Consider the following 9,565-nt stretch of genomic DNA (forward strand, 5'->3'; position numbering starts at 1 on the left):
TCTCTGTCTCTCTCTCTCTTTCTCTCTCTCTCTCTCTCTCTCACACACACACACACACACCCTTTTAAACAGAGACCTCCTTTGTCCCCAACTGGGCTGAAGGCCGGGGATGTGAGCCACTTCACACACCTTCCTGAACACCCTCCGATCTTCTTCAGAAACCTGGCTCAGGAAAGTTCAGGACACTCTGGAGGCAGAAAACCAGACAGGCAGCTACGCCTCTCAGGATTGGGGGGTGGGGTTGGAGGTGGGCTTCACTTGGCAGACTCAAGAAGAGACATTCTGGGGCGTCTGCCTGTGGAACCCTCGAATCTATTCTTAGTTCAGGGGTGCTTGAACCAGTCAGTTCCTGCTTTCCACAGCTACTCCTTGAATCACGGCTTGGGAGAGAGTTTGGGAGTGGATTTAACAGGCAGGACAGGGCAGCTACAAGAGCAGACTACCCAAGGCAGGACTTAGGGGCCGTGCCATCTGTGCTACCGGAATAGTATGACACTCTTGAGAATCCTTAAGTGTCTAGTGAGGAACAGGCATGACAGAGCGGCAGACTCAGGAGGCCTGGTGCCCCTAAGACCAGGCTTCTGGCCCAGGAATAGCTGTGCAGAGTGCTGACCACAAGAAACGATTACTTTCACTTGCAGACCCCCAGGAATCAGAGGTGACCTTTGAAAGGCCCTCCTGGGCAGGTGGTGCTGAGGATGCGCTGGGGTTGATTTCCCTGTAGGGGAGGACTCCAGACAGACAATTCTAAATGATTCAGGTGCTCAGGGGGCCTGGAATTTGTTCATCAGAAAACCTCAGGACAAATCAAGATGACGGGAAGAAAGCAAAAATCTGAAGCTCGGCCACCCCCCCCCCCCTTTTTTTAAAAATAAGAGCATTAAAAAAAAAAAAAAAAAAAAAGTAGTAACACTTGTTCTGCACGTACCCAAAGAGGAAGTTGGAAACCTGTAGGAAATAATTATGGAATGTTGGCTTCTACAGCATTGATGCAGGATATGGCTAATCCATTAGAACTTGCTAGATTTCAAAGTGTTAGCCTGCCTTAGTGAAGATGTGCTGTCTCCAACCTCATTGTTGCGTAATAATCCATTAACTCTCTTCTATGAAGCCTCCTCCTCACCCCCAGACACTTTATTCCCCATAAACTCTGGATTTTCACATTAAGTTCTGAAGCAGCACGGAGTAAGTGGTTGTTGAAGTAATTTTGGAAAACAGCATGGAGTGCAGATCCTTGACCAGAGTTCATTAAAATTTTTAAAGACTGAGAATGTGGCTCAGTTGGTAGAGTGTTTGCCTAAGACGTATGAACCCCGAGTTCGATGCACTGCACAGCATAAAACCAGGCGTGGTGGGGCATACCTATAGATCCAGGAAGCTTTGCTGTAATCCCAGGATCTAGACACCAGAGAATCCATTCAAGGCCACCTTGGCTACACAGAAAATTAGGTACAAGTATGGGCTACTACATGTCACCATGTTTCAAAACAAAACTCATCCACCATTTACCTAACTCAATATTGTTCTTTAATGCCAGGCACCTGACAAGATGTAACTATACCAAGACTAAACAGCAGCTGTCTCCAGGCAGGACTGAGAAAGTATCATGACACTAAGTTATTTTTAAAACCAAGGAGACCGTTTCTCTTCCACAGGAAAAAGCTTATTTTATTAAGTATTTTTAAAACAACTACTTAACATTTACTTAGATAAAAATATTTACAATTTCACACCTTCAGGAAGGTTCCAAAATATAAACACTGTAACCTCTCCTCTCCCAAGAGAAAAAAAAAAATTATTCTCTTCAAAAACAGAAATACATTCATTTTTTTCTCACTGTGTAGATCAAGTAATTATACAAATAGACATCTGAAACATTTTCCTTTGTCATATATTTATATAATATATATTTATAACAGCTTTACAAATAAAGGCAACAACTTTTATGCCCAAATAAAACTGGGAGAAGTTTGAACACAAGCATAGTGCATTTCGAAAAGCTGGTGCAGGGTTGGCGGAGCAAGTCAGGAAAACAAGGGCTCTGAATCAAAAATAAAATTTCCTTAAAGGAGACAGAATCCTCTCTAGCAATAAGGACACTCCATGTGCTGCCGGGCAAGAGGAATTAGCCTACAGAAAGGATCTTGGGGTGCCAAAGCTTTGCTAGGCCTTTTAGATGCTAAGCTTGGTTCAAAAGCTTTAGGCTAGACCTGAAATCCATGTCTACCTGTGCAGCAAATAGAGCAGTTGAGTAGCTTTGTATACTTTGGGATGTTGGGGGGCATCCCTGAGACCCTCTTTTGGTTCCTTGGACAGCAGGCCATAGAAGCGAGAGCTACAAACAGTGCCACAGGCCTGGGAACAGGTCTGGTTCACCTTGACTCCCTAGCAGCTCGGCTTGTACAAAGGGGACCATTTTCGGTTCCTTAGTAAGCTCATCGCAAAAGCCTGAATTAAGGAACTGCGCTCCTCGTCTTTATTCGGAGGCAGGGTTGGGGGAAGAGACCTGCGGAAATGTGCCCAAACCACTACCGAGACATGCCAGTCAGTGTTGGCCATCTCACCACCTTAGCAGAAAGCAGCTCAGTCTGCCCAGTGTCAGCCTGCTGTGAGTCACCTCCACAATAAAGGGAGAAGGGTGGGGTCCTAACAGCTGGCTGTGAGCTGTGCTCTGGAAAGCCCTCTTTTGAAAGTACCTTTTCTCAAAGCCACAGACAGACCCATGTCCCAAACTGAAGAGTGAGTCACAGATCAAGCCTTTGAAGCATATGAAAATCCAGCTGATTTGTACCAAAGGGGGCTCTTCTCTGGGTAGGGAAAAGCCCAGAGATGTGCTATAGACCTCCTGTCATCTGATGTCAACCCATCCTTTCGTGTCTTCCCTGTGTCAGAAGGGACTTACTGTCTTACATATACAAACACAAGCACACACTACATACAAGCGCGCGCTCGCACACACACACACACACACACACACACACATTCTCAATCTTCTCTGTGGGTCTGCATGGTGGGCTGATCTCTCTGCACTCACGGAAACCTTTGTGGTTTTGGAATTGGGGAGGAAGGAAAGCAAAGCAGCAGGCGATCCCCCTAAAGAGTTTAGTCTTTGGTTTCTAAGTTTAAAGGTGGGATCTGCTTCAGAGCCTGGAGCAAGGCCGAAGAGTCAAGGGATGAATGTGCCAAGGGAGAAGGGAGTCTCTGGGGCAGGAGCAAGGGAGTCGGGATCTTGTCTGGGTTCATGAAGCTGGAGAGGGCTGCTGCTGAGGTGTTGAGGCCTGGATATAACACAGGCACAGAGGTGGGGTACCAGCATTTCTCCAGCATAGGCAGGTAGGCAGTGGCCGATGGTGGGATGAGATAGAAGGGCAGGCAAAAGGGAGGCTGATGTGGGTGAGGCCCAAGAAATGGGGAACCTATCAGGTCACTGCCCGTGAAGTGGCCTTCCTCATCCGAGAGCTGCATCCGGCTCTTTTTGGTGGGGGGCTCTTCAGATTCTTGCTTAATTGTGCTGACACGTTCTCCCAGGGTGAACCCGCGTCCATGATCGCTTTTGAAGTATGGCTGCTCGCTGCGCAAGTCACCCTTCTCCAGTTCGCCTCCGTAGCCACTGTCCGTGTCCGTGTCGCTGCCACTTTGCTCCCCACCTGAGGGAGCAAAAGTCCGCTGGATGACTGGCACACAGTTTTTCCCAGGGCCTTCGGATCCCTTGGCTAGGAAGCTGGGCTTCTCTTTGAAGTCCATGGCTTTGGAAGCCGAGTCCAATGGTTTCCTGGAAGCACCACCCTGTAGCAGCTCAGAGACCACTCGGTGGAGATGAGTGACGAGCTGGGACGATTTCAGGTCCCGACTGTTCTCATGCTTGGCCAGGTACTGGAGGACTTCACGGGCACAAGTCTGGAAACCTGAGCAGAACATTTCTTGTCCGGCCTCGATGCTTCTTCCTGACAGATCACCTGGAGAAAAAGACCCAGAAAGAAGGATTTTAGAAGGCTGGGTTGTGGTAAGTCTGGGACTTCTTGTCTCTTTTCAAATTGTTGGTCAATTTGCATTTTGAACTCCAAAAAGTCTATACCTAGAGAATTAAGCTGAGAAGTGTAAAGAACAAAGTAGAGGTTTTTTTTTTCCCTCTTTAATGCTTGGGTTTTGATATTAAGTACAACACGCTACATATACACCACTGTCCCAAACAGGATTCGTAATGTCTGTACAGTGTCCCAGAGAAATAGACCAAATTGCTTCTACTTTTGATGAGCTTGATATAGTATCTACAAGTTTTTCTTGTGACACAAAAATGAACTTGATACTGTGTTTAAAAGTCCAACGGTCACACTTTTTTTTTCTAAGTAAAGCAGTCTCACTCTACCTTAGATTGACACTGAGTTTACTTAGCAACCGGAGCTGGCCTTGAACTCAGAGTGAGCCTATCTTTCAGACTGCGGCGGCTACAGGTCTACAGGTCTGAATGACCATACCCATCTCCAGAAAGTATAGCAACAGTCTCCGGGGAGCAGAGAGCCAGACACTAGTAAAAGGAAACAATATAGAAGCAATACCACCTTAAAAAAAAAAAAAAAAAAAAAACCACTGTCTCCCCCCCCCCTTTTTGTACAGACAGGGTTTCCCTATTTAGTCTTAGATGGCTTGGAATTCCCTATGCAGAATTAGCTGGCCATGAATTTAAGGGGCTTTGACTCTCAAGTATGGGACTACAGGCTTGCACCACCATGCCTATAAACATTAGAGCTCATACGTGTAATCCCACCACCTGGGAGGCCGAGGGTGGCAGATTACTTCCGAGCTTTAGAAAACCAAAAACGAAACAGAACGACAACCCAAAACCCACAAAACTAAAACCAACAACTTCTGCACACACAAAAGCCTAACCTATTAATCAAACAGTTGCATTTCCGCCAAGCACTTTAACTGGGCCCTGTATTTGTAAGTCTTTTTCATACACGGTAGCTCTGACTTCCCTAGAGATCAGTCCTGATCAACTTTCTATTTTTAGAAAGAAAAGCGGCAGACATGCCGACTCGGTTTGGTTTTTGTGATTCTCTTACTAGCCTTGGACAGACCAGAAGAATGCCTGTGGAGTACATACTAGGATTCCCCCTGGTCTGTACGCAATGATCTGGAAAGGAGAGAGGGAAGGTTAGAAGGCACCCCTGATTCTCTGAAACACAGGATAAATGAATGATGAAACCACTGGTTTCATTGGATTTTGCAATTTGCCAAGATACCTAGTGGCTATTCAGGGAACCACAATGAAATGCAGAGGAGAGAGAGAAAAAAAAAAAAAACCTGCTGTCCTCCTGCCAAGACTGCACCCCACATCCAACGATAAGGAAGCAAAGAAATAGGAAAACAACTGGGGACAGACTCGTGTTCTGTTCACCCATGAATGAGGGCTCAGCAGACCAACTGTAAAAACACCCACAATGCAAATTATAGGTGCCTTGGCATTTTAAAGGGAGATGGGGAAGTCTCCCAGAACCTAGACACTCTCAGGCCAAAATGTCACAGGAACATTTCATCACTGGGCTAATATGTACTCAAACCCAGGTGGCGCACAGCAGCATTCCATATGGAAAAGTCTGACCTTTTAGGAAAGAGTCAGAAAAGCATCTCCCCCAGTAACTGGTAACAGTAGAGTCAGAAGCCACAGTGAGCCCCAAGGGGCTCAATTTGTGCTGAGCTCTCAGAAGACACTAATCAGACCAGGCACTCACCAGCTTGTAAACCGCTCTGCAGGGCAATGATTTTCTGCTGCTGCTGATCAATTAGGCTTGTCAGTGCTTTCACGTGCTTCAACGTAAGTTCCAGAACCACTGCTTTCTCCAAGTGACCCAAAGTCTGAAGGAAAAAATAAAGGGAGCTTCTGTCACCTGTGAGGTCAGGGAAGTTCCTTCCGACACTGTTATGAGAGTCGGATGTAAGCAACAACAAAGAGAGGAAGAGCCTTTCTTGCTCCACTAAATTTAAAGTTTGCAGATGTGTTAACATATACATATAGATGATCAAAGGCTTAAAAAAAAAACCACACACATGTTGACTATCTTTGGAAGCATTTTGGTGGCAGTTACAGTTTCAGGAGTGGGCTGACAGATACATTTCTCCAGCAGCTGCCCTGACCTTAACTCAGGGGACTCCAGAGATAACATTTCTCTGCTGTGGTGTCAACTCAGGGAGGGATGTCTACTGTGTCTGGCAACCAAACGGCTTTCCCAATGTGTTGGGTTTCTTTTCTCTCTCTTTCTTTTTTTAACCCCCTGACACCCGTTCAGAACCTCCAGTCATGCAGGCTTTTCTGTCTTCCTTTCCCGAAGGAAAAGCTAGAAAGCTTTTGCCTCTCATTAAAGATTATGAAGAAAAGGCACACATTAAATAAAGTAGGTCCTCTCGTAAATGTTAAGTGGACAAGGAAAAGGGCGTAATTTTTTTTTAATTTCGTTGTTTGTTCCTTTTAAGTCAAGGGGACTACAAGGTTGTGAGAAAATAAACCTACCAAAAGGAAACTGTGTTAGTTAGTGTTGGAGCCAACTTAAAGAGGTCCCAGATGGCTCTGGTTTTGCCTCTGCCTGGAACTCCTGGGTCAGGGGATGGGTTCCCTCCAAACCAGCTACCGGGAGCTTTGATCCGCCCATCTAGCCTGCAGTTCCCTTTGACGCCTGCAGGCGGCGAGTGCCCCCCTCCACCCGCCCTCTGGGCAGAAGAACTGGGTTGGAGCGCAGCCAGCTTCTCACTTACAGTAAGTTTGAGATGTTCGGGTAGGAGATCCTTCAGCTGGGCAATGCACTCGTTAATCCGATCACGTCTCTTTTTCTCAATCAGCCGGTGCGGCAATTTGTAAGTTTCCTGCAAGGAATACATGGAAGCAGTGGGTGCCTGGGGAAGGGAACATGAAGCTTCCTCCCTTCCTCCCCACCCAGCAGCAGGGGGAAAAAATTCTGCAAGGGCGCAGAGACGCACCCAGAATCACCTTCTCTGCCCCTTCTTTCCCAAGTCACTCACTTGTGACAATGAGCTCATCAAATCTTGAACCCCACAGCCACCCTTCAAACAAGCAAACTTTTCTTGGAAACTCAGCGCACTTGAGGGGCTAAGTAAGGAACCGGGTCTCCAGGGATGCACCTACCTTACTGTCCTCGCTTCGTTTTATTCCTCGCCTGGACTTGTACACTTGGTACATGTGGGCAAAATCCATTCTGCAGGAAGAAAGGCCAGAAAGAGCCGTGACTCCCTAGTGCATACTGGCTGCAGGAGCCCTGTAGATACAAGAAGCCCCCTATACTCCCAGAGATGCCCCAAGTTGAGAGTGACGCGGAACACAAGGTTAGGAGCGGAGACTTGAAGGGATCACAGAGCACACTTACCCTGACAGGTCACCGTGCTCCAGCCCTGGCGCTTTGGACAGGCAGGTAGGAGGTGGCTGCGCGCTGGGGATCCGCTCCATGATGCGGCGAGCAGGGGCCACCGTGCGCTCCTGTCTGCACTTAGCAGAGTCTGAGAGAGGACTGCCCTGGAAGGGAGGATCCGAGGGTCTCAAGGGGTATGTTCCTATCTGCTAGCCTGAGCTTCTTCGCGATGCGCTGGGCTGTCAGGAGCTGCGCCTTTGAGGTGTCGCTTCAGTTGGGGGCGTGCATGGCCGGGTGTCCCCAAGGCTTCTGGCTCCCGCTCTGCACACAGACTGGCGGTGTGTGCTGGCTGCGCTGTCTGCGCCGTGCGAGCCAAGTGAATGAGAAGTGGGGCGGGCGGAGAGGCGGGAGGGAAGGGGGGTGTGCTGGAGGGGACGAGCTGAGGAGTAAGGAGAGGCTGCGGGCTGGGTTAAATGGGAGCGAGTGGGTGGGTAGAAGCTACGTGTTCTACCCTGTGACTCCAAGCACGTCTGGCCGCTGCCGGGGAGGGAAGGAGCGACCTGCCCGCCCTCCCCCGGCTTCATCACATGAGTCTCACGTGTTGGACAACGCTCTGGCGGCTGCAAAGTGCCCCCCCCCCGCGCGCGCCCCAAACCTCGGGCCCCAGGTGTCTGCGGCTGCGGCCTCCTTTCCCCGAAAGAGGGGGTGGCAGCGCAGCCAGAGTCCTGCCCAGCTGGGTGGGGGGCACGGAAGCTGGAAGGAACCGGGGAGCTGGGGGGCGGGGGGAAAGAGTTGGTAACGCGGGCGAACCTGCCCCAGGGAAATGAAGTAAGTTCCCGTCTCCTGGGAGGGAACGGGGGAGGACGGATTCCGCCCGCGTCTGACTCAAGCCGGGAGAGGAATATCCCCTTGGTCGCTCCAGCCCAGCCCTCTTCCTCCTCCCCCGCCTGGCCCGCTCCTAGGAACCGGTGCGCAGCGGAGGGAGTTGTCGGCCCCCCTTGGCCTTCCCCAGAGGCTGGGGTTTCTTTCCGTCCTGGCTTCCCAGCCTCTCCCTACCCCACCCCCCCAACGCTCAGCCTCAGTGTCCAGGAATTGCCCGCCTTGGGGAGGGACCGAGGGCGGGGCGGATGTCACCCCATGGGAAGCGGGCTGGTGGCCAGGCGCTAGGGCAGCCGAGGCCGCCGCCGAGCACGCCGAGCGCACCTGACTGTGGACCGTGTGAGCCGTGCGGACCCCCCCCCCCGACTCTCCCGGGAGCTCAGCTCCGGGGCGCAGCCTGCGGGTGGCCTGGCACCCGACTGGCGCGCACCCATCTCCTCCCGCCTTCCAGGGTGCCTCACTGCCCCCACCCACCCTGGCTAGTCAAGCACAGAAAGATACCGGGCACAGTGCCCGGCGCTCCCTCCCTCCTCTGCCCCCTCCGATGCAGAGGCGTCCGGGTCGCCTCCCCTCCGGCTGCAGAGTTACACAACCGCGGCGACGGCGCCTGCCCTGCAGCAGCGCGGGGCGTGACGCTTCACGTGGCCCGGACGCGGGCTGGAGCTCGGCTTCACCGCGAGCCTCTCCGCGCCCGCTTCCAAGCCGTGACCCCCGCGCACCGGGCTGCCAGCCTACATGGGATCCTGCTGCTAACCAGAAACTTGGGTGGCGCTGTTTGCAGTCTATACCAGGACAGGAGAGAGGGGAGAAAGGAGGACCCCCACCCCCACCCCCACGCTCCATCCTCTTGGTCGACCACAGTGAAATCTCCACATTTATGCAGCACACGTTCACTTGAACCCCTTACCCAGTCGAGCTCGCGGCTGGAGACAGTAGAGGTAGCAAACACGGATATTGACCTTGAATTTACAAGGACCTTTGGGAAGGAGCCAACGAGGCCAATCAGAAGACCGCCTTCAGCAGAGAGTCTATCGGGGCCACTGGCAGGGAATACAAAACGAGAAAGTTTTAATTTAATACTAACCAAGACTGTTTAGATGGTAGAGGTTAACCCACAGGCCCGTGCGCAGGGCACAAAGGGCAGCTGCAGGGGCCCCAGCGCTCTTCAGTCTCGCGGAGGCCGCCGGGCCCCACCCCCACCGACCTGCATTGGAAAAATCTGGTCTCTTTGACCTTCTAACAGCCCCAAGCTGGGAAAGCAACTGAAACGCAGAACCTGCGGCGCTGCGAGCGGCGCTGACACACAGCAAGGGGCCAGTGGAAATTCA

General features: G+C 51.0%; 1 protein-coding gene across 1 annotated transcript; it reads right to left on the reverse strand.

Moving 5' to 3' along the window:
* Positions 1-1,641: 1,641 nt before the first annotated feature.
* Positions 1,642-7,889, reverse strand: BHLHE40 (basic helix-loop-helix family member e40). Its single transcript, XM_080914645.1, has 5 exons — positions 7,377-7,889; positions 7,139-7,208; positions 6,751-6,858; positions 5,733-5,856; positions 1,642-3,956 (listed from the first exon to the last, which is right to left on the reverse strand). The coding sequence occupies exons 1-5, from the start codon at positions 7,454-7,456 to the stop codon at positions 3,103-3,105; spliced, it is 1,236 nt and encodes a 411-aa protein (XP_080770771.1). The 5' UTR covers positions 7,457-7,889; the 3' UTR covers positions 1,642-3,102.
* Between the last annotated feature and the right edge of the window lie 1,676 nt (positions 7,890-9,565).

This window comes from Micromys minutus (assembly GCF_963924665.1).
Source record: "Micromys minutus genome assembly, chromosome: 3".
Lineage (NCBI taxonomy): Eukaryota > Metazoa > Chordata > Mammalia > Rodentia > Muridae > Micromys > Micromys minutus.

What these genes read in the sequence shown, in the direction of transcription:
- BHLHE40 (XM_080914645.1), bottom strand. Translation starts at nt 7,456, where the DNA reads ATGGAGCGGATCCCCAGCGCGCAGCCACCTCCTACCTGCCTGTCCAAA. An exon ending in GAGCACGGTGACCTGTCAGG is followed by an intron (nt 7,209 to 7,376) that starts GTAAGTGTGCTC and finishes TTCTTCCTGCAG; the next exon opens with AATGGATTTTGCCCACATGT. An exon ending in CCGAACATCTCAAACTTACT is followed by an intron (nt 5,857 to 6,750) that starts GTAAGTGAGAAG and finishes TTTTTCCTTCAG; the next exon opens with ACTTTGGGTCACTTGGAGAA.